At 58.8% G+C, this 24047-nt stretch overlaps 1 protein-coding gene across 1 annotated transcript in view; it reads left to right on the top strand.

The window, feature by feature from the left end:
* LOC116756779 (putative ciliary rootlet coiled-coil protein 2) overlaps window positions 1-24047 on the top strand; it is a 72375-nt gene that overhangs the window by 12691 nt on the left and 35637 nt on the right. The window contains 16 exon segments of the mRNA XM_032637722.1: window positions 1353-1503; window positions 2429-2556; window positions 4530-4636; window positions 6597-6782; window positions 9398-9407; window positions 10680-10753; window positions 11316-11495; window positions 12646-12730; window positions 12819-12908; window positions 13063-13248; window positions 13459-13655; window positions 15353-15385; window positions 15387-15529; window positions 15979-16127; window positions 16535-16681; window positions 16887-17012. Of these exon segments, the coding sequence (XP_032493613.1) occupies window positions 1353-1503; window positions 2429-2556; window positions 4530-4636; window positions 6597-6782; window positions 9398-9407; window positions 10680-10753; window positions 11316-11495; window positions 12646-12730; window positions 12819-12908; window positions 13063-13248; window positions 13459-13655; window positions 15353-15385; window positions 15387-15529; window positions 15979-16127; window positions 16535-16681; window positions 16887-17012 (1992 nt within the window).

The following is a 24047-nucleotide window of genomic DNA, read 5'->3' as shown; positions in this document are numbered from 1 at the left end:
TCAGGGAGAGCTGGGGGGACCAGAGGAGGACAGGCAGGTAGGAGGCTGTGCGGTGGTCACTCACCAGGGGCCTGGGATGGGAGGGAGATCTGGGGAGTCTCGGGGTGGGGGGTCTTGGGAAGCCAGGGGTGGGGAGGGGCTGGGCACATGGTGATAAGTTTGAGAAGTCTGGGACCTTCGGGGGTGATGGGAGGACCCTGGTTTGTCGCCCTAGAGAGTCACTGGAGGGAACATCCATCTCCAGTTCCCCTGGGAAGCGTCTGGTTACCCTCTACTATTTCACTCACTGCCTCACAACTCATATCGCAAACGCAGCAGGGCCGGTGGGCAGCTATGGACTGTCCTGAGTGCTGGGCCATCTTGCCTCGCTGCCCTCTCATGTCCAGATGTTCATGCTGGTTTAGAAGTGGCTGCCTCGGCCTGCAGTGTTCACAAGTTCCCCCACGGTCAGCACCACAATAGACCTGGCGACAAAGGCCCCACCCCGGCCCTGAGCTCTGGAGGGCAGCCCAGGCCCTCCCCCGGCTGTGCCATCATCATGGAGCCAAGAGTGCCCAGGGCCGAGGCAAAGTGCCAACTGGAGCCCAAGACCCCAAGACCAGTCTCTGGGTACCCAAGACCCAGGGTCTCCTACCCACGTCTGGGGCTATTTGGACCTCTGCCACAGACGGTCAGCTGTTCTAGGCGGCTAGGAAGGAGGGCCGTCCCCACGATCCACCCACTGCCCCTCCCTCGGCTCCCACCCTGCCCTGGCCCAGGGCCTACGCGTGCCCCTCCAGCGTGCCCCTCCCAGTGGACGGGGAGGCCCCACATGGCTGGCCTTGTCCTAAAGGGGGGTGTGTGGGTGGACCTTCTACCAGTTGTCCCTCTGCTGTTGTCAGCCCCTCCTGCCGTGGGGCTCTGGGCCTGCTGGGTGGGGTTCAGACCCCTCCCTGCCAACCCCACTGTGAAAACTGGGAGGCTGCCTGCTCCAGGAGGGCCAGAGGCAGGAGCCTGCCTCCCAGCGTCCCCGGAGAGGTCCACCACAACGGTCAGTGCAGCCCCCGCAGAGGTGGAGCAGTGCTGAAGGGTGGGACAAGGTGGTGCCCTAGGCTTGGAGCTCTCCGGACCAGCTCTTCTTTCCTCACCTGTGCTCAGAGCAGCGCCAGGATGGGCAGGGCGCCCTCCCACCTTGAAAGGTGGGGAAACCAAGGCACAGGCCTTGGTGACCTCGCCCAGTCCTCTCCAGCGCACTTTGCCACCGTATGGGAGCCCCGTGGCAGCGCCCACTAACTCCAGTGGGTTCACGTGGGGCTGTGGCAGCTGTCCGGGGACCTGCCAGCCCCAGTCATCTCCGAGCGCGTGTTTTTCAGAGGCTGGAGGACACCGTCCTGAGCCCCATGGCCAGCAGAGAAGACCGGGCGCTGACCGTGCATGGGGGAGGCTGGCGGGCCTCACCCATCCCCCTGCCTGCCCGCATCCGTGAGATTGTGGCTGGCAGCCTGGGCGAGGAGCCGCCCCAAGGTGAGGGGGGCCACCAGGGGGGCTGCAGAGCCGTCAGTCAGAGTCCAGCTTCAGGGAGCCAAGCCCCTCACTGTCCCCTGACCGGGCCGGCCCCTCCCGGCCCATCATCCTCCCCTGTGCTAGGACGAGAACCACACCTTCCCACGGCATCGTCCCCGGGGGTCAGAAGCCCATCCCCACGGCGCGCTCACCACTAGGCCACAGGGACCATGCCCACCTAGCCCTGTGTTGGTTTGTCACACATTTGTGCCCACCAGTCTTGATTTAATGTATGTTCATTTTTCATTAGATGATGAAATCCTAAAGGTTGACACTCAGGAAGCGTGAATTCTAAGCAGCCCCTCCCCCCAAGAGCTGTGCTCCCCCAGCCCCCGGGCCCCCTCGCGGTGCGCTCTCACTGTCTGTCACGGCTGCGTGCACGGCTGGGTCCCTGCACCGAGGCCACCCAGCCAGTAGGGCAGCCTGGCCCCAGAGTGTGCCCCGACCCCCTCGTGCGGGGGTCCCGAGACCCCTTCCTGAAATAAGGGGCTCTCCAGCCTCCTAGAGGAACTGGGGACCTCACTGCATGTGTTAAGGAGAAAGAAAGCCCACTGTGTGGTTAGAACAGCAACTTACTACTTGGGGGTGAGATCTGGTTACCCTGAGTCAGCAGTTCTCACTGCCTGACGGGGGTGTGGGATCCCCAGCGTCCAGGCCACCCCGCACACTCCACTCTAACTGGTTTGGGGCTCGCACTGGGCGTGGGTCTGTACCGGGCTGAAACGTGATGCCCACGACAGGAGAGGAAGGGAGGCCCGCCGCTGAGGTGCGGCCCCAGATCGGGGTCCCCGGGGTCAGCCCCAGCAGATCGGCAGACCGGCGGTGGGACAGGGAGCCGGGCTGGGGGCTGGCCTGGCCACAGGCTGACCTGCTGCTGCGCCTGCAGCGCTGCGGGAGCCGCCAGCCGCCTCGGCCCACGCGCAGGAGGAGCTGTCCCGGCTGGAGGAGCTGCTGGCCCAGGCGGGGGCCGAGCGGGATGAGCTGGCCGGCAGGTACCACGCAGTCAGCGAGCGGGTGAGCGTGCAGGGACGCGTGGCAGCCGGGCCCGGGGTGACCGGTGGATCCGTCAGCGCGTCTCAGGACGTGGAATGACAGTGGTCAGCCATGGCACGGCCGGACCCTGGGCGGTGGCTAGAGAAGCTGAGGCTGGAGGGGACCGGTGAGAGCGGGACAGGTGCCTGGGGCTCCCCGGCCCCGGGGTCCCCCAGGACTCCCCCCCAGCTTAAGCACTGACTTGTGCCCCACCTGCCAGAAGCCCTGGGGCGGCTGGGGCATTCCTGACCCCTGGCCCCGCCCCCGCCCCCACCCCCGACGGCCGTGGGCAGACGGAGCCCCTGGGCCTCTGTCCTCAGTGCCCTGGGCAGCGCGGGGCCCTCCAGGGTGACTGGCTGCGGCAAGAGGCCATTTGCTCACGACCAGCGGGGCTGGGAGGGCCTCCTGGTGGACAGATGGGAAAACCGAGGCAGAAAGGTGACGAAACTTGCTAGGCCAGAGCCTCTGTCCCATGTCTGCCACTGTAAGACATGATGGCCTCTGAGGCAGGACTGGGCTGGGGTGCCCGGCCCACAGGGTGGCACACTGGGAGCCCCTGTGTCTTCAGAGTCCCCCTGGTCTACGTGGCAGGGCAGATGACTCCACTTTCCAGATGAGAAAACAGGCTCAGAGCTAGTCCGAGTTGTCCAGGGCCACACGGCCATTGCTGGGACTGAGACCTGACTCAGGTCTTTCTCCGGCATGACCAGTGACCAGTGCCGAACGCCCGAGGGCCCTGGGTCAGCCTCGTCTCCTCCAGGGTTCTGAGGGCTTCCTGGGATAGGCGGCGTCACCAGCCCCACAGAGGGAGGGGCTCCCTGCCCCCACCCCGAACTGTCACACCTGTTCTCATCACCAGCCCCACCCCCGGGCAGGACTGGGAAGGCCCTCCTCATCCCCGGGCGGGCACGATGTCTCCCACCCACCCTGGGCCCTGCGCAGGCGGGGGCGGGGCGGGGATCTTCCTAGCACAGGGTGGGGAGATGTTGGGAACTAGAGGCCCTATGGGAATAGAAGCCGCAGAAATCCTGCGGCCGATTAGGAAACCTCGTGAGTCAGTGAGCTCACAGGCGTGTGCCCGCTCCGGCAGGCGGCTCAGCACCCCTTGTGAGGGCCATAGAGGGGCCCAGCCTCCCCAGGTTCCCCCAAGCAGATGGGCGGGGCGGATGGTGGTAGCAGGGGGCCGCGTGACTGTTCCGTGGGCGCCTCAATCCCAGCTAGACTCCCAGCCCCCGCGCAGGCCCCTCGGCTCGGCTGGACCCCCGGCCCCTCCTCTCCAATCCCACTGGTAGCTGCGGGGGCCACTCACCTCCCTGTACTCAGGCCCCATGTCGTGCCACAAGGGTGCCCTTCAGCTCTCCTGACATACCTGCCTCAGCCCCCCGCCAGCCGGCCTCCTCGGGTCGGGGCCCCCAGCACTGCCTTTTCCCCTCAGAGCCCCGGGTCCCCATCTGCTCAGGCTCCAGCAGGCTCAGGGGCCGCCTGGCCCAATTTGGGGGGCTCCCCTCCCTGCCAGGCCCACTTACTGGGGGTGTGGTACCCACCCACCCGCTGGATGAGGGGCTGGGAGCAGACGGAGGGTCGAGCACAGGCAGGAGGGCAGCTGCAGGGGCGGGACCCCAAGCTCACTCACTCCCGTGGGGGTGACCCCAGGCCTGCTCTGCATCTCGGCCGTCCTATCCCTTATGTGGCCGGACCAGAGAGCCTGGCCCCCCACTCCGCCAGCCATGGGCACATGGCACAGGACCATGGCACGGACGGCTGCCCGCCTGACCCGTCTTAGCAGACCCAGCTTGACCCCAGCTCGACCCCAGCCCTTATCCCAGCCTGGCCCCGCCCCAACTAGGGACCCAAGGGGAGCCCTCTCACCCGTCCCTGGGAGGGTTTTGTGCCAAAGCTGCCCAGCCCGCTGGGCTTGGAAATGTCCAGCCAGGTGGGTTAATGCCCCTCTCCAGCCGCAGGCCCAGCTGGAGGCCACCGAGGCTCGGCTGCGGAGGTCAGAGCAGAAGCACAGCGTCGACCTGGAGGAAGCCCTCGGCCGGCTAGAGGCTGCCGAGCAGAGGTGAGGCCAGGCAGGCAGGGCAGTGGGGCAGCAGGGAGCTCGGCCGTCACTGCAGACGCCACTGTGCTGCGGGGCTGTTGGCACCTCTTCCCAGGTGACTCCAGGGCGGAGCGGCACAGGGAGGGGCAGCGCGGGGAGGGCAGCGCGGGGAGGAGCAGCACGGGGAGGAGGAGCACGGAGAGCAGCAGGGGGAGGAGGAGCACGGAGAGCAGCAGGGGGAGGGGCAGCAGGGGGAGGAGCAGCATGGGGAGGGGCAGCGCGGGGAGGGGCAGCATGGGGAGGGGCAGCGCGGGGAGGAGGAGCACGGAGAGCAGCGCGGGGAGGGGCAGCAGGGGGAGGAGCAGCATGGGGAGGGGCAGCACGGGGAGGAGCAGCATGGGGAGGGGCAGCGGGGAGGAGGAGCACGGAGAGCAGCGTGGGGAGGGGCAGCAGGGGGAGGGGCAGCGCGGGGAGGAGGAGCACGGAGAGCAGCAGGGGGAGGGGCAGCAGGGGGAGGAGCAGCATGGGGGGGCAGCTCGGGGATGGGCAGCATGGGGAGGGGCAGCGCGGGGAGGAGGAGCACGGAGAGCAGCGCAGGGAGGGGCAGCAGGGGGAGGAGCAGCATGGGGAGGGGCAGCGGGGAGGAGGAGCAGCATGGGGAGGGGCAGCGGGGAGGAGGAGCACGGAGAGCAGCGCAGGGAGGGGCAGCAGGGGGAGGAGCAGCATGGGGAGGGGCAGCGGGGAGGAGGAGCACGGAGAGCAGCGTGGGGAGGGGCAGCAGGGGGAGGGGCAGCGCGGGGAGGAGGAGCACCCCCAGGGCCTCAGGTGAGAGTGCAGGTCCCACAGGTCATGGGGCCTCCCTGGCCCTCTGCTCCCTCGTGTGTCACCCCAGGCCCCCACCGCCTGCTGAGGCCGGGGCTCTGGCCTGAACTCCAGGAAGGCCGCCTGAGCTGCTCCTGGCCCTCGGCTGGCCTGGCCAATCCTGGGGGGCCCGAGGGTTCTCCCCTCAGTCCCGGTCCGCTTCACACTCCGGCCCTGACTCCCGGGCCCCTTTGGCTTCAAGCCGCTCTGATTTCATGATCGGGCTCACTTGTGCACCGTTGGTAAGTGTGTGTCATACCCCAGCCCCCCCCGGAGGTAGCCCCAAGCCCCGGGACACGGCCCCGGAAGGGAAGGGCATCTCTCCACGTTCCCTGCAGGGCGGCCAGCGGGAGGGATGAGCCTCCACTCCACGGCCGGTTCTGTCTCCAGACCTGGGGAAGGTTAAGCCATTTGTGCAAGACTTCCCGGCCTTGGTTCATCCTCAGGGACTCTGGATAAGGAAGAAAAGTGCTGAGAAGCATTTTGAAAACCAGTTTTGGAGAAGGGGGGTGGAGGGTGTTGGTAAATAAGCCAAGAGGAGGCTGATGCCCACAGAGCAGACAGGAGCAGAGGAAGCCCCTGTGGCCGCGCGGCTAGCCGGGAGGTACGGGCTCCAGAGGTTTTGGGGTCCCCGACTGAAGCCACATGCAGACCCCTGGGTGGAGAGAGACCCCCATGGTCCCGGAGGGGCCGCCCCCTCCACGGGACAGGCTTGACTCCCTCTGCCCCAGCCCTGCGCGGCAGGGTACCTTCCCAGCCCTGGTACCCTCGGCCAGGCTCCCAAGCCCTAACCCTCGTGCTGGTCTCGGGGTCACCCCCACACCCTGGAGTTAGGAGCCAGCCACAGGTGTGTGGCAGAGCCGGGGGAGCCCGGAGGGGGGTAAGGTGGGGAGAGCAAAGCAAGTCAGGGCGGGAGGGGGCGTGCCGGGGCGGCACCCAGAGGCCGGCCCCCGTTTGAGGACCGCTGCAGGTGTCCAGTGCCTCTTAGGGGCAGTCTGGGCGCTGCACAGTCGAGCTGAGGTCGTCTGGGCCCAGGAGGTTCGGGGCCCGGCTGTCTGAGCACGTCTGGAGGGAGAGGCCACCCGCCCACGGCCACGCCGCTCCGTCCCTGCCCGTACAGGAGCACCGGCCTCTCCCAGGTGAACGCCCTCCTGCGGGAGCAGCTAGGACACATGAAGAAGGCCAACGACACACTGGTCGAGGAGCTGGCGGGTTCGACGCGCAGTGTGCTCCGCCTGCGGGCTGAGCTGGAGCTGCGGGAGAGGCAGCGCTGGACCCAGAGAGAGGTGCTCCCCGGCTCTCGCCCGTGGGCAGGGGCACGCCTGGTCTGGTGCCCGTGGCCGGGGTCGGGGTGGGGGGCAGGAACAGGGAAACGGCGAGCTGGCTTCTGCTATGGCCCCTCCTGGGGGCAAGGCCCCTGGCCTCCCGCCACACCATGTCCCCCACTCGGCTTGGCCACATTGGTCTGCAGGGTGGGGGACACTGCGTGGGAAGACCCCCGCTTTGAGAGAAGGACGCCTGGCTGGGCTTGGAAAGTAGAGTGAGGGCCGAGCCCTGGCTCTGGTGTGGCCGAGCTGCTCTAGAGAGAAGAGTCTCCACAGGCCCAACTCGGGGTCAGACTCCGGAGCCTGGGCCGCACCACAGCCCCCTACTCCCTGGCCAACCCAGCAGGGCCCACGCAGCCTCTTCTGAAACCCGCAGCCCTGGGGCACGGGGTCAGGGCACGGGGCTCCAGGCCTCAGCCTTGCTGGGGGGAGATACTGTGTTGACCATCCCGGGCTGGTCACTGGGGCAGGACGTCCAGCTTGAGGTAGGGGACATATTTGAGATGGGTCACCCCACACCTCTGCCTGTTCACATCCCCGCTGGGCTTGCAGCCTCTGCTCCGATCGTCCCTGGATGTCCCCATGGACCTCCCAGCGTCTGCCGCGGGCCCCATGGGCAGGATTTCTCCCCAGACGTGGCAGGAGCAGAGGCCGAGCTGGTCGCTGGGTGCCTGGGCCTCAGGCTGACCCTGCACAGGTGTCCCTCGGACAAGCGCATCTCAGAGGGGCCGTCTCGGCACTTCCCACACGGATCGGGCGGGGTGAGAGGCCCAACCCCACTGTGTGGACAGAGCTCCTCCTGCTGGACAGCTGTTCCGGTCAGAAGCCTAGCGGCCCCTCCTGCTGCAGCCACCCCTGCACAGGGACAGGACGCCAAGAGGGAATATGCGTTTGTCATCACAGGGTGGTCGTCGATGGCCGGGCTCCCACGTGGGGTTGGGGAGACGTGGGAGACACATCACGCCCCCACCTTGGCCACTAGGGAAACAAATGCCCTGGAGATGGGCCTCGGGTCCAGTTTGGCACTGGTTTATCGAGGGTCTTTATTCCCCCTTGGCCGCTGGCCGGCGGCTCTTCCGTCCTCTGTCTGCTGGCCCGCCACGGAGGGCGTCGTCCTCTTGCCGTGGCCGCTGTGAGCTGCCGCTCTCGACTGCATCCTGCCAGCTTCCTGCCAGCTTCCCGCCGCAGACGCGCAGGTTTCTTTGTGTTTATCCTGCTGAGGACTCGTCAGGATGCCGCGCTTCCCTTGTCCTTGGCAAGCAGCCGTCACCTCCTTCAGTGTCACCCACGTCCCGCTCTCCCCTGTCCTCTCCCGCCCCGTGGACCTTACCCATCCCCGTGTTCCCTCCCACGCTTCTTAACCTCCCAGACTTTCCTTCCTTCTACCCCCCTGGTCTATGTGGTAGATAATTTTTTCGAATCTACCCTCCTGGTCATCAGTTTTCTCTTCTGGTGTCCAACCGCCCTTAAACCTGCCTGTTAGGCTCGAATTCTAAACGTTGTGTTTCTCATCTTTAGAAATTCTGATGCTTATTCTGTATATTTTCCAGCTATCTTACTCTTAACTGGTATTTTCAAGCCTCCTGTGTGTTCGTTGACGATATTAGGAAGCAGTTATTTTGTAGTCTGCGTCTGACGTTCTAATGTCTGAACTTCTTCAAGGTGTGAGTCTATTGTTTCTGCTAGGTCTTGGTCATGGTGCTGTGTTTCCTTGTGTCTTTGGTGGTTTTTTTAAAAAAAATTTTATCTAAGAGCTGCGTGTTATCCTTGGGACTCAAAATTCTTTGAAACCTGGAATGAATGTGGTATGCTCCAGAAAGGACTGTCATTTGCTTAGGACAGGTTCTTAGGGGCTCTGACAACCTTTGGGCCACATTGAAGTAAATTTTCAGCTTTATAATTTTTTTTAAACTACCCAGGTTTTGTGAATCCAGGCTGAAAACTGCACCAAGGCTAACTTGTGGTTCCAAAACCACAGGGAGATTTTTTCCTTACTGTCTTGGCCCCTCCAGGCCACTGTAGCAGAAATACCCCAGCCTGGGGGCTTGTCCGCAGACAGTTACTTCTCACAGCTCTGGAGCCTAGAAGTCCCAGATCAAAGCGCCAGGCCCTTCGGCTGGTGAAGAGCGCTTCCTGGTCACAGAACGATACCTCCTGGCTGTAAGCTCACATGGCAGAAGGGACTGGACCCTCGTGGGGCCTCTTTTATAAGGACACTAACACCAGTCCTGAAGGTGGAACTGGAAAGCCCCACCTCCAAATACCATCACGTTGGGGATTAGGTTTCAACATGTGAATTGTGGGGGACACTGCACCTCTTTACAGCGCCCTGCAGGCAGGTGTGTGTGTGCATGTGTGTGTGTGTGTGTGAGCTTGTTCACCGTCCACGGCACCTCGTTATAGCACCCTGCAAGCAGCCGTGTACGTGCGCGTTTGCGTGCTGATTCGCCCACCTCTAGCACACCTTACTTGGAGTGCAGCTTGGGGGACCACTCCACATGTGAGCAGACCCCCCCTTGGGTGGACCTTAAGCTTTCCTCTCTGTCCCCAGAGCCCCTGTGGTCAAGGAAGCGTATTCAAGTTACTGTTTGGCAAGTCCCCCTCGAGTCCCTGAGTTTACTGGTTCCTGGCTTGCGTGTCCCTTACCATACCGGCCGCCCAGCCTTGCATTCAAGAAGTTGTAAAGTGTGGAATCTCAAGTATTCCACTGTCTCAGTGGGCAGGAGGGACAGGAGTCCGCTTTTCGTGTCAGCAGGAGGGATGTCTAATCCCTGCTCTTTGATGGTCACAGTCGGGGGGTGGGGTGCAAGTATACACAAGGCTCTGGCACCAGGCGCAAAGGGCGTTCCCTACACAAGGTACACAGCAGGGTGTTTCTGGGCTCGATGGGGGGCACCTCAGATGGGGGCTAAGGGGAGGGCGATCGGCAAAGGCTTCATGAAGTAGCAGGTGAGCGTGTGGGTCCTGGGCTGGAGGACCGGCAGGATGTGAAAGTGCTTTGTTTGAAGCAACATTGAAAAACCTCGGGCGGGGCTGTAACAGGCAGGAGGGGCCCTGGGAGCCCTGGAAAGCACTGGGCGTGGTGGTGAGCCCCCCGGGGGTCCCTGGAGGTCAGTGTTCAGGACACAGCCCAGTGCAGGGGCTGGGAAGGTGGTGGGGGGACTCAGGACCTCCTGGGCTTCGGCTTAGTTCCCTGCGAGGCTGGCGCCGCTGACCGCACGTGACCCCATCCCACTCCTGCCCCCAACTCTCCACCCCGTCCCCTCCCCGTTCACAGCCCAGCGGTGGGCTCTCGCTGCACCTTACAACCTTGTTCACTCCGCCTGTTCTCAGGGTGGCTCCCCCACCCCTACCACTGCATGGGCTCCTACTGGCAGAGGCTTCTGCCTCCCTGCCACCTTGAAGGGCCAGGCCCCACTCCCGACGTCCTAGGGGCCCTCCGAGAGTAAGCACTGCTCTCTAGGTCCTGGAGAAGGCAAGGCCTTTTTCCTTGTGTCGTGCTCCCAACCCCCCAGCTGGAGGGCGGGAGCTGAGTGCTGCCCACAGCCCCATCAGGGAAACCAGGCTGAGTGGGGCCTGGTTCTGGACCTGGGAGTGGTCACCTCCCCAGGTCCTTTAGGGAGGGGAGCAAAGCACTGCCTCCCGGGGACGGGGGCGAGTTGCATTGCTCAGGAAGGTAAGCCAGTGGGGTAGGTGCCACATGCGGGAGGGTAGCGATGAGGGTCTGCACTCCGCCCGCCTGGAGCCGGAGGACCAGACTGTGGGGCGGGTGAATGGGGCCGCAGGGCTCCCCTCACCCCTCAGCGCCTGGCCTCCGCCTGCAGTGGACGCAAGCCTCTTGCTTTCAGACCCAGCGTACTCGCACGGTGGGACACCAGGATGTCCTCCTCCTGCAGAGACAGGTCACAGCCCTCCGTGGACACCTGGCTGAGCTGCGTGCAGCCACCGAGAGGTGCGTGCCAGCCACCCTGCCCACCCAGAGCCAGGCGTGGGCTCCATCAGGGTCGGGGAGAAGGGCACCTGATGCCCAGGCATCGGGCCCACCACACTCCTCCCATGGGTGGCCCGATGGGAGTGGTGGAGACAGCAGCAGAGGTGGGCAGTGGAGAAGATGGACGGTGGACAGAGTGAGGCAGGCAAGGGTGCAGGGGAGAGAAGAGAGGCAGGCTAGGGAGATGCAGCGTCAGGGGCCGGATCCACCCGCAGGGACTCTAGCTTCCCCCCCCCGCCCCCGGCCCTTGCCGAGAACCTCCAACGGTCCACCCTGGGCCCCTGAGGCTCAGAGGGCGGAAGTGCTGCTCAAGGTGGACAGCCTGTCCTGGCCGGCCTGGCCCATCCCCCGCTCACCCCTGCCCCTCCGAGACACCACCCGGCGGGGCCTCCCCTGAGGACGGCACGGGAGGGGTCTGCCGCAGGCCTGTCACCAGACCCTCCCTCTGCCACCCAGCGTGGAGCCTCCAGGCCGAGCCACAGGCGGCCCCGAGGCTCAGTGGAGTGCCGCCCTTGTCTCCCAGGGGCCTCGCTGACATGCGAGCGGACGTGGCCAGGACGGCCCAGCGCCTGCACACGGCCTGCCTGAACCTCGGCTCCAACCTGCGGCTGACGGCCAGCCACACAGCCAGCAGCCTGGAGCCGCAGCTGCAGGACAATGTGCGGGGTCGCTGGGACGCCGAGAAGGTGGCACTCCAGGCCAGGTGGGTGCAGGAGGTCAGGGGTGGGGGCGGGGGCGGGTCGCCGCGCCCACCCATCTGCCCAGCGGCCGCGGGTCTGGGACTTCACTCACGTGCAGTTGTAACTCCTGATTTCACCCCACACCCTGACACCGGGCACTTGCCCTGAGGCCGCCCACGGCTCATAATCGCCACCTCGTGGCAAAGGCAGGCGGGCCCAGACCTCCTTACCCACCATCCCCTGGAGGCAGAGCTAGTGCCCTGCGACTGGGCGCGTCTCTGTGAACACTGCCCTGGGTGTACTCGGACCGTTTCCCTATGGCTGCTTCCAGAAGTGGAATTTTCAGGCCTAAAAGGTCTATCCTTTCAGGGGTGGGCGCCTGTTTTGAGGGCCCCCAGAGGGGCCGGGGTCCACCCCCGGTTATCGTGGGAGGTTCTGGACACGGAACTCACGTGTGGCGCTCGAAGGTCTCGTGAGGACAGCTTCTGCAGGAAACAGGAGGCAGCTCCTAACGCTGCCACGGGCCTCTGTTCCACGGGACCTGGGGCTCACGTGGTCACAAACGCCCTCGGGGTCAGCGAGTCCAACACACCGGAGCCGGCCCCGGAGGAGAGCCACGGCGGGCCCGGGGGTACGGGCGGTCCAGCACAGCCCGAGGGTTCAGCGCCCGGGACCTGAGCCGAGGGCTCTGGGCCCACGGGAAGGGAGGCCCGGTCACTCGGGGGCAGCCAGGGGTCTTTGAGAAGAAGGCGGTCCCGGGAAGGAAAGACAATAACACCATTAGACTTACGGTGGCAGAGGAGCTCCAGGCAGAGGGACCAGCCGGGACAAAAGCCCAGAGGTGAGCACGGCACCTGCTACACCCCAAAGACAGAGCAGGGCCTCGGGAAGCCACGCTGTGGGGCTAGAGAGCTGAGTCAGGGTCGGAGCGGGGGCCTTGAGTGCTGCACTTGGGCGCATCTACCCTGAGACAGCGGGAGCCACTGCAGGTTCTAGAGCAGAAGAGAGGTGTCTGACTGGAGCGGGACTAAGGTCCACGCAGGCAGAGGCGGCCGAAGCCAGCAGGCAGGCCGCACCCCAGGAGGTGGCCGACGGGGCCGGGGGGTTCCAGGGCCCGCCGGTGTCCCGGCCTCTGTTCTCTGCACTGACGACCCCACCCCGACTTCTCTCCAGACTCTGGGAGCAGACGTTGCTGGTGAGGAAGCTCACAGAGCAGAACGCGGACAAGGAGGAAACCATCTCCTCCCTCAGAACGGAGGTTCAGGAACAGGGGCGTGGCACTGGGAGAGGGGCGGCTTGCGGTGGGGGAATCCGGACCCCGCTGAGCAGCCTCCCCCCGCCAGCAGGAGTCCCATCGCAGTGGAGGCCGGGGGGCCCCGGGAGACTTGAGGGCTGAGGCGGAATCCCTGCAGCTCACCTTGGACAGCATCACAAAGGTGCGGGCCCGTCCCGGGTCCTTCCCGCGTGGAGCAGCGGAGGGGCTGCAGGGTCCTGGTGCTTCGAGCAGGCCCGGGAGATGCTCTGGAAGGACCCGTCCGACCTCAGCCCTGCGCTCTCTCCCCTCCCCCACTTCCTCCCTGCACCCTGAAGGTGGCGCAGGCAGACGTGGGGTGTCCGGAGCCAGCCTGGAGCGGCAGCACCGAAGGCCAGGAGGCGCAGGGCCAACCAAGGAGCCCCCCACGGACCGCGTTCCCCCCACGGGGCTGCTCCCCGGCCGCCCTGGGCCCTGCGCTGTGGGCTGTGCGGGTCATTGAGAGGCGGCGGCAGCGGGAGCAGGTGGGCGGCCACAGAGGCAACGCTGTGCCCCGTCCCCACCGGAGCAAAGCCACAAAGCCCACCAGGCGCCTGCCCCTGAACCCCACACCCCGGGCAGGGTCTCCGGTCTGAAGTGCATCCTTTCTCGGGCAGGCGGGAGCCCCGCTGGCTTCTGTGGTCGAAGGCCTGGCCAGGCCACGGGGCTCACGCCACGCTCCCACTCGCGGGCAGGAGCTGCGCCGGCGGCTGGAGTCCTCCGAGGCAGCGGCCGCCGGGCTCCACAAGCAGCTGTCCGAGAGCCAGCGGGAGCTGCGGGCCTCGCGGAGGCTCCTGCAGGAGCTGAGGCAGGAGCAGGCCCGGGAGCGCCAGGACCTCCTGGGCAAGCTGGGGGCGCAGCGCTGCCGGGAGTCCAGCGAGCTCCGGGGAAGGTGAGGCTGGCGGGCTGGGCTCACCTTCTCCACGATGCCCCCCGCAGGAGAAGTGAGGGCCATCTCCCGGACAGGAAGTACTCCTGGCCCGAAGGCTGCCTCCTCGCCCCTTCACCCCCCAGCCCCTGCCTGCACTGAGCCCAGCCCCTCTTCCCTCGTCTGGGCCCGTCTGGGCTGTGTCTCCCCAGGACTCACCCTCCCAAAGCCCAGGCTGAGCACATGCCTGCCCCTTGGCCTGCATCCCAGGCTCCCGGCTGCCCGGCCCATTTCCACACTCCCCTCCTGGGAGCAGGCTGTGCTCTCTCCCACCTCCCCGCTGGCAGCCAGGACTCCTCCGGGGGTCTTACCCAGCCTTCACAGGTGGTCCATAAAACCCCAACTCCCGCCCCATCCACTGGGGTGGCCCCGCGTGCCCTCCTGGCGTGTCCTGCGGATCTGCTGTTCTGTGGTGCAGTCGTCCGTGAGGCTGTCTGGATTCTTCTGTGCACGTCTTACTGCCCTGGGGCCGGTGGGGGTGAAGACCTGGAACGAGAATTCCCCAGGATTTATAATCCTGAGTGAGAGGCTCAGTGGGCCTTCCCAAATCCACACACTGCCCGAGCCGGGAGATGGGGCGGGGAGTGGGCTGGCGGCCCAGGAAGGCTTCCTGCAGGAGGGAGCGACGCAGGGGCAGACAGGACCACCTCCTGTGCTTCCCCTCGCTCACCCCGGGGGGTTGGGACTGCAGGTCCCTCGGGGCCGCCCCTTCTCCGGGTGTCCTGACAGCGCACTCGGTTCTGAGACAGGAGGTCCAAAGAAAAAATTCATCCCGGTCCCGCTCTGGAGAAACGCACGGGAGATGGGAGCAGGCGGGTTCAGCCTGGCACAGGGGTCCGGGAGCAGAGGAGCCAGCGGGGGCCCCCGGGGGCGGGAAGAGCTTTGCCAGGGGGAGACAGGAGCAGGAGTGGGGTGCAGAGCAAGGCAGGCGGGGCCCCCTCACCACGCCAAGGAGCAGAGGTCACGGGGGGCCGCGGGGGCGCCACCCTCACAGCCGTGGCTTTGGCAGGGCTGGTCTGGCCACAGCGTCCTGGGGCGGGGGCAGGGCAGGCTGGAGTGGCCCCTCAGCACCGGGGAAGGAGGGGCTGAATCCCAGAGACATCTGGGAAATGGGGCCTCAGGCCTCGGTGCTTCAGAGGACGGCCGGGGGAGAGCTGCTGAGACTGCAACTCTGTCTGGCGGGTGACCGGCAGAGGGGACCTGGCCGGGGCGGGGGGGGGCGGTCAGCAGCGAGCACAGCTTTGACAAGGCTCGGCCGTCAGGGGAGGTCAGCAGCGCAAGCAGACCTGGAACTGTGGGGTTCCCGTCGGGCAGGCGCCCCTCCTCCCTGCTGGGTTCTGCAGGTGCGGAGGCCGAGGGCAGGGACACCCCGGGCGCAAGGCCCTCCAGGGCTTTAGGGACCCCCACAGGGCCACCAGGAGACAGGCAAGCCCGCAGGTGGCCGCCCCAGGGGACAGGGCAGCCAGGGGCCGAGCCGCTGGGTCTTCTCGTCCCTCCCCACTTGTCCCGGAGCCCCGGCCCCGAGTGGCCTGTACGGCCCCCCGCGCCCCGTCTACCCTCCCGGTACTCGGCCGAGGCTCGAATGCGCCCAGAGAGGGTCCCTGGGCTCCCCTCCCCGCTGCACGCCCAGGACCCCAAGGCTTCTCCTCCCCTGCTCCCAGAGAGGAGGCAGCTCTGGAGGGGGTGTGGAGGAGCTGAGGGGACGGCGGATGTTTCCGACGAGGAGCGGCAGAGTCTGGAGGCCAGGCGCGCGGGGCTGCAGAGAAGCCTCCTGCGGGGGGCGGGGCAGAAGGCGGAGCTGGTGAAGCAGGGCCTGCAGGGCCGGAGGGAGCTTGAGGGCAGGGGCGCCGCGCCGCCACCAGCGGGCTGTCCCGTCCCCTCGGGGCCCCGGCGTCCTCGTTGCTGATGCGACCTCTTCCGCACCAGCCTCGTCTCAGGGGTCGGGGTGCCTAACGAGACAGCAGGCCCCGCCCACGGCGGCCGGCCCCCACCGCCACCCAGACACCCACCCCAAGTCCGGCCCAGCGCCACCCCCGGGGCAAATCCACCACCCTGGGCCCAGCCGAGAGGGGTGCCCCGGCGTGTGTGCCGCGCTGCTCACCCAGGCGTGTGGGCCAGGCCTCGCTGACAGTGCCACCCCCAGTCAGAAAAGGCCCAGCGGTTCCTGGCCTGCAGGGCGAGCCGCGCTCCTCTGGGGCCCCTGGGCTTGGAGGGAGCTGCCCCGCCTGCCGGGCCCCCATCTCGCCCTGAGGTGACCTAGCGCCCTCTGCCCTCTGGTTTCCGGGTCTCAGTCAAGGGCGCCTGGAGCAGCTGGAGGAGAAGGTCTCCGGGCTCAGGAAGGAGCTGGTGTCGGCCCAGGAGGTGCTGGACACAGTGCGCCTGCAGAGGGACGTCCTGGAGAGTGAGGGGGAGGTTCTGCGCAGGGCCCTGGCCCAGGTACGACTTCCACTCCTCTCTCCCTGCTTCCTGGGCCCTCAGGCCATTCCCAGAGCCCCCAAACTCAGCGGTGGCCTCCTGGGTCCCTGGCCAGTGGGCACCAGCCCACCTTCCCTGAGCACTGGGCACACCTTCTCTCAGGGTGCCCCCTCCCTCGGTCACCCTGTCACCTCTCCTGGCTGCAGCCTTGTACCCAGGGACCACCGTCTGCCCCAGAGGCCTCACCACCGTGGGCCCCCTTCCACCACGCCCCACCCAGAGCGCCGGCTCACACACCTCTGTGATACGGCGCGCTCACTCCCTCCCCGGTGCTAACAGCTCTGCCCAGGGGAAGCTCTGCCCATGAACCTGAAAGTCCCTCCCTGGCTTCCCCGCTGGGGTGCCCTCTGCCCTCCCACCCCCCGCAGGCCGAGTCCAGCAAAACCAACCTGGAACTGCTTGTGTGCCAGCTCAAGGCGGAGGGAGTGGAGCAGAGACACTCCCTGGCTGACATGGCTGCCCTGATGGCGGGGCTGGCTCGGGACAAAGGCTCCCTGAGCCACCTGGTCCTGCAGGTGAGACGAGGGCCCAGGGGGACGGACCCTGCCTGAGCCTCGCTTCCGCAGCGTGGCTGTAAGTTCCTGCCCCCGCCCTGCTCCCGCGAGCTCAGGGCCCTCCCTTCATCCATCCTCTCCCCACCTTCTCCCCTCCTGGACTTGGGGTCTGAGGGTGTGGGGGCGGGGCCTGCACATGGGCCCTTCCCTGCCCCTCTGGCGGCAGCTGGAGCAGGTGGGCCAGATGAGGGGTCCGCAGGGCCCCAGGCCCCCAGCCCCACCCAGCAGGGCCACCGCTGCCTCTGGGGTAGCTGGGCACACGGCACCTTTGGAAGTCGCGCTGGTTCAGGATGTACGTCGGCGCCAGCACTTTTGAACTACAACGCTGCCTGACGTGGCTGATTCGAAACCTTCTCCAGGGCTGGGAGGCGGGGAACGGGGGAGGAACGCACGAAGAAGGACCTTTACACCAGGCCTGTCCCCAGCATCCGGGGGCTGGGTTCTCCCCTGGTCAGAGGCTCGAAGGCCTCGGGCCCATTGGTGCTCACACCCTCGGGGGGAAGGCTGCACTGCTCCTCCGCTGTCTTGTTCCTCTCCTTCCTGGACCACATCCACACAAAAGAGCTGCCCCACCACTCACTCGCTCACGCACTCCTGCGTTCATTCCCAAATCTGCTGACGTGGATCTTCCATGGAGGAGGTCAGACTCCCCGGGACGAGACACTGCAGCACCTTTGCTTTCTCCTGACATCAGCCTTGTCGGTCCACACGGAAACCCTGCAGCGTCTCCGGCCCCCAGTGGCATTCAGACTTCATGGTCTGTCACCTTTGGGACTCAGTCCAGCCTCCTTCTGTTTCTCAGACTCTGTCCTAGCCTTTTTGGGGTCATCTTTTCCTCTCTTTTTAGTCAAAGGGTGACTGCACTCAGTAAGCCAGTGCACAGCTTTTGACAGTTGTAAGCACCTGTGTAGCCACCACCACAAGCAGGATGCGAAGTGTCTCCACCAGCCCAGCAGGCTCCCTCCTGTCACGGCCACCCAGGTGGCCTCTGCCCTGACCTGTTTTAGACCTTGCTGTAAATGGAGGCATGGGGCATAGGCTCTTTTGAGCCCGGCTTCTCTCCCTCAACACGACGTCTTTGAGAGTCATCCCCGTTCTTAGGTGTATCAAGAGCTCCTTCCTTTTGACTGCATAGTAGTATTCCATCATACGGATAAACCATGCTTGCTTATCCATTCACCCGCTGCTGGCCTTCTGGGTTTCTTGCATTTTGGGAGTGGACAAGACTGCGATGAGCATTCGTGGTCAAGTCACGTATGGACATCCTCATTTCTCTTGAGTAAACACAGTGAGTGCAATTGTGGAGTCACTGGGTAGGTGTGTGTTGAACTTTATAAGGAACCGGCAAGCGGTCTTCCAAAGTGGTTGTATCATTTTACTCACCAGCAGCGTGGGAGGCTTCCAGCCGCTCCTCTGCCTCGTCAACATTTGGCATCGTCCGTCTTTACTTATTAGCTATTCTGTGTGTGTGAAGTTATACGCCATTGTGGTTTTTTTGGTTTTTTTTTGTGGTTACGCGGGCCTCTCACTGTTGTGACCTCTCCCGTTGCGGAGCACAGGTTCCGGACGCGCAGGCTCAGCGGCCGTGGCTCACGGGCCCAGCCGCTCCGCGGCATGTGGGATCTTCCCGGACCGGGGCACGAACCCGTGTCCCCCGCATCAGCAGGCGGACTCCCAACCACTGCGCCACCAGGGAAGCCCGCCATTTTGATTTTAATTGGCATTTTCTGATAACAAATGGCATTAAGCATATTTTCATGTGCTTACTAAATATTCACATACCTTATTTTGTCAGGTAACTATTCAAGTCTATTGCCTATTTTTATTGGGTTTTCATATTTTGGTTATGGATATATAGGAGTTTATATATCTTGGATAAAAGTACTTTGCCAGACAGATGTACTCACATTTCTGTGACTCGCCTATACATTTTCTTAATGGTATTTTTGATGGACAGAAAAGTTTAACTTTGGCAAGATTCAGTTTACCAAGTTTTCAAAAAATTTATGGTTAGTGTTTTCTAGGGGCTGTCTGAAAAATTTTTGCCTAGCCCAAGGACGAGACAATATCCTGTTCTGTTTTCATCTGGCTCTTAGGTCTATGATCCATTTCAGGTTGATTTTTCTGTACAGCAGTGGTTCTCAAAGTGTGTTCCTCAGGCCAGCAGCGTTAGTATCACTTGAGAACTTGCTTAAAATGCAGATTCTCAACTGCCCTCCCAAAACCTACTGAATCTGAAACTCTGGGTGGGGCCCAGAAATCTGGATTTTAATCACCCCTCCCAGTGATTCTGATACACATTAAGGTGTGAGAACCACAGGTGTGTGGTATGAAATAGGAACCGAAGTCCATTATTCTTCATACTAATGTCCGGTTGTTCCAGCACCAATTTTTGAAAAGACTTTCCTTTCCTCCTTGAATTATCTTGGCAACTTGCTGAAAATAAATCGATCATACATGTGCATATATGTGCCCCGATCATATTGCTGATCTGTGCAAACTGATCTGTTTGTTCATCCTTTCACCAAAACTGCACTGTCTTCATTCCTGTAGCTTTTTAATGTCTTGAGATTAAGTAATGTGAGTATTCCCATCTTATCCTTCTTTTCAAGATTGTTTGGCTGTTCTCAAACCTTTGCATATTCATATACATTTGAGAATTAGATTGTCAATTTCTATACCCAAAAAAGCCTGGTAGAACCTTGATTGGGATTGTGTTGAATTTATAGATCAATTTGAGAAGACTGGACATCTTAACTGTATCTAGTTGTCCATCCATGAACATGGTCTATCTCTCCATTTTTTTCTTTACTTAATTCCTCTCAGCTGTGTTTTGTAGTTTTCAGTGTAGAGGTCTTGCACGTCTTTGGTTAAATTAATTCCTAGTTTTGATATTGTGCCTTGCTGTTTTAATTTCATTTTCCTATGTCCATTACTAGTACATAGAAATACAATCTCATAGGTTACCTTTCAATCATGCAACCTTGACAAATTCATTGGTAAGCACCAGCGTTTTACATGTACGTAATCATGTCATCTGCGAATAACAACAGTTTTACTTCCTTTCTGATCTCAGTGACTTTTATCTCATCTTCTCTTAATTCACTGGCTAAAGACCTACAGAACAAAATTGAAAAGAAGTAGTGAGAGTGGCCATCCTCCTACCAAACTCAACTACGAGGAAAGAATTCAATATTTCACCATGAAGTGTGATGTTATCTATAGGCTTTTCATAGGTGCCTCTTATCAGATTGAGGAAGCTCTCTTTTATTCCTAGCATGCTGAGTTTTTTTTAAAAATTATGAATGGGTTTTGAATTCTGTTAAATGTGTTCCCTGAATGAATGAAGATGACCATGCCATCATTCTTATTCTGTTAATACAGCTAATTATATTGGTTTATTTTTTAATGTTAAAACCACCTTGCATACCTGAGATAAACAATTTCATAATGTTTTGTTAAGGATTTTTACATCCATATTCATGAGGAACACTAGTCTATAATTTTTTTTCTCATAATGTTTTTGTCAGATTTGGAATGTGGGTTATGCTGGCCTCGCAAAATAAGTTGGGAAGTGTTCCCTCCTCTTCTATTTCCTGAAAGTGTTTTAAAATTTCTGTTTCTTCCTTAAATGTTGGTAGAATTCACTAGTGAAGTCATTTAAGTCTGGAGTTTTCTTTGTGAGAAAAGTTTTGATAAAAATTTAATTATTTATTAGATATAGGGCTATTCAGATTTCCTACTGGGTCTTGTGGCTGTTTCTTCTGCATTCTAATAATTTTGCCTGTTGTGTTTTTATTATCATTCAGTTCAAACTATTTTCTCATTCTCTGTGTGATTTCTTCTTTGACCCATGGATTATTTAGACATATATTACCTAATTTCCAAATTTGCGAATTTCCTAAGTATCTAATTATTATCAACAGCTAATGTAATTCCAATAAGGTCAGAAAATATACTCCATATTATTTGAACAGATTTAAATGTATTGAAGCATGCTTTATGGCCCAGCATATTAGCTATTTTGTCGAACATTCCATGTTCATGTAAAAAGAATGTGTATTATGCCATTGTTGAGTGTAGTGCCTATAAATATCAATTAAGTCAAGTTGCTTGATACTGTTGTTTAAGTCTTCTGTGTCCTTATGGGGTTTATTTGTTTGTTTGCTTTATTTGTTTGATTTTTTTGGTCTACTTGTTCTATTAATGACATTTGAATCTCTATGATTGTGGAATTGTCTACTTCTACCTTTAGTTCTGTCTACTTTTGCTTCATATATTTTGAATTCCTATTTTTAGGAGCATACGAATTAGTGTTTTATGTCTTCATGCTGAACTGACTTTTTATCTTTATAAAATGTCCCCTCTGATCTTTGGTAACATTTGTTTTCTTGATATCTAATTTTCCTGATATTGATATAGCCACACCAACTTTCTTTACTTACTGTTTCCATGTTATATCCTTTCCATACATTAACCTTCATTTCTCTATGTCTGTATATTTGAAGTGTGTCGGGTCTTGCTTCTGTATTTACTCTGACAATCTCTACCTTTCAACTGGAGTGTTTACATCATTTACATGTAAGGTAACTGTTGATATGCTTGGTTCAAGTTCACCATCTAGGCGTTTGTTTTCTATTTATCTCATTTTTTGGTAAATTTTTACATTCTGCCTTTCCGGATTTCTTTTGGGTGACTTGCATATTTATTTAGTATTCCATTTTATGTTCTCTATTAATTTTTTTAGCTATACTACTTCTTGTTATTATTTTAGTGATTACTTTAAAATTATGGTATGCACAGTCTATATTAAAATAACATTATACTATTTCACAAACAATGCAAAATCATGACAACAATATATTCCCTTTATCCCTCCCATCCTTAGGGCTTGTTGCCATATATTTTATTTATACATATGTTGTTATAAACTCTATAACACATTATTAATATTTCTGCTTCAAATGGTCACTTCAACCACACACACACACACACACACACACACACACACACACACACACACTTCAGCTATCTAGTGAAATTCTCCATCTTCTTGGATATGTTCTTGAACACATTAATTATAATATTTTTCAGGTCTTTGTCTGATAACTCCAACATCTGGACCCCCAAATTGGGTCTATTTCTATTGTCTTTTATCTCTTAGTTTTCAGTCCTTTGGCCTTATCTCCTGGTGCTTAAGAATTTTTTATTGAGTGACAGATATTGAGGTTTTGTAGAGCTAATTTGAGGCTCTGGGTGATATAAACTTCTCCCAAAGGGAATTTGCTTTTCATTTTAGGATATCAGAGTCAGAGCAGATCACCTTTATCCAGTCTTGGATTTAGCTGTTTTGTAACTGGTTTCAGTCTTTTTTGAGGAGTGAGCTACCTCAGGGTGTTGACCTCACGGTATAATACGGCTCTCCTGTGCTCCTAACTAGGGCCCCCACCCTGAACTCCGGGTGTTTTTGTCTCAATTCTGAGATTGCCAAAAGTTCTGCCTGATGTTCCGGATGCTCCACTGCACTTTCTATTCATATTCATAATCCCTGGGCCCTATACTGTTGTGAGTTATAAAAAGGCAGTACCATCTTTTTAAATGTACAGCATCTCAGACTTACCTCCTCTCTGATGTCCTAGCCTCCTGTGCTATGGCTGCTCTGGTAGCTCTGAACTCCAGATCCTGTCTCTTCGGTCTTATAAGCCTGCTGAAGCCATAGGACACCTCCCAACCCTTTAGCTAAGGTTTCATCCTCGGCTCCCGAGGCTCTGGCAGAGCCTCTTAGGAGATGACAGAGCCCTCAAGGGGAAATCTGTGGTAGAATATTAGGGTCACCTGAACACATTTCTCTCAGCAATTGGACCTCCTTGGGTCTTGGCTGCCTTGGTATCTCTAAGTCCTTCACACAGATCTGTTGGAGGTGTGCTGTACAGCTTTCCTAGCTGCTATGGCAGGAAGGTTGGTCTCCAACAACCTACTTCACCATTAGCAGAAGCAGAAAGTCGTGTTGTTTATTGATGAAGAATATTTTCACTAGGTATAGAATACTAGAATAGCCATTCTTTTCACTAGCATCTTGATGAATTCATTCCATTGTCCTCTGACTTTCACTGTTGCCCTTTGGAAGTCAAACACCAGTCTTCCTGCAGCTCTTTTATAGGTAATGTGTGGTTTTCCTCCTCTGATTTTTAAAGATTTTTTTCTCTACCTTTGGTATTCAGAAACTTCTTAAAAATTTTGTTCTGAAATGTTATTAACATTTTTTAATTGAAGTATAGTTGATTTACAACATTGTGTTCGTTTCTGGCGTACAGCACAGTGATTCAGTTATACATATATATATTGGGTATATATATATTCCGTAACCTTACAGAAAAACCCAAACAAACATTCTGGCCAACCCAATACATATTCTTTTTCAAAATCTTTTCACAGAAACTTTACTAAGATATATCTAGGTGACATTTTCTTTGTTTTTATCCTTTTGGAAGATTGTGGCTCATTTTAAATTGGTGGCTCGATGTATTTTATTAGATTTGGGAAATTCTCGTCCAATATCTCTTCAAATATTCTCTCTCCTCTCCCTCTGCAACTCTAATTACACATATGTTGGATCTCTTTGCCTTGTCCTATACATCTATTACACTCTTGTCTATATTTTCCGTCCTTTTTTCTCCTCATGATTCAATCTAGTACATTCTTTTGTCTGTCTTCCAGATTATTAGTCTTCTATCCTATCTAACCGGCCATTGAACACATCTATTAATTTTGGTTATTGTATTTTCAAATTATATTATTGATATTAAGTGTCCAGTTCTGTTGTGAAATTCTACATTTCACCATTCATCTTCTTGAACATGTTAATCACAATTATTTTAAAGTCTGTGTTTGATAACTCCAACATCTGACAGCCAGGGGGACGGGGAGGCAGTGTGTCTATTTTATGTTCTTGCATGTGATTTTGTGCCATATGATTCTGTCTCTGATATGCCCGGTCATGTTGATTAAATGCCAAGTATCATACATAAAAATTATAGAAATAGGGCTTCCCTGGTGGCGCAGTGGTTGAGAGTCCGCCTGCCGATGCGGGGAACACAGGTTCGTGCCCCGGGCCGGGAAGATCCCACGCGCCGCGGAGCGGCTGGGCCCGTGAGCCATGGCCGCTGAGCCTGCGCGTCCGGAGCCTGTGCTCCGCAATGGGAGAGGCCACAACAGTGAGAGGCCCGCGTACCGCAAAAAAAAAAAAAAATTATAGAAATAACTTGAGGATCTTGATGCTCTTCTTCTAAGGAGGATTTACTTTTGATCCTGGCAGGCAGTGAAGGTA

Source organism: Phocoena sinus, chromosome 7, assembly GCF_008692025.1.
Source record: "Phocoena sinus isolate mPhoSin1 chromosome 7, mPhoSin1.pri, whole genome shotgun sequence".
NCBI lineage: Eukaryota > Metazoa > Chordata > Mammalia > Artiodactyla > Phocoenidae > Phocoena > Phocoena sinus.
The sequence above is the reverse complement of the archived record's forward strand: the minus strand, read 5'-3'. Positions and strand labels throughout refer to the sequence as shown.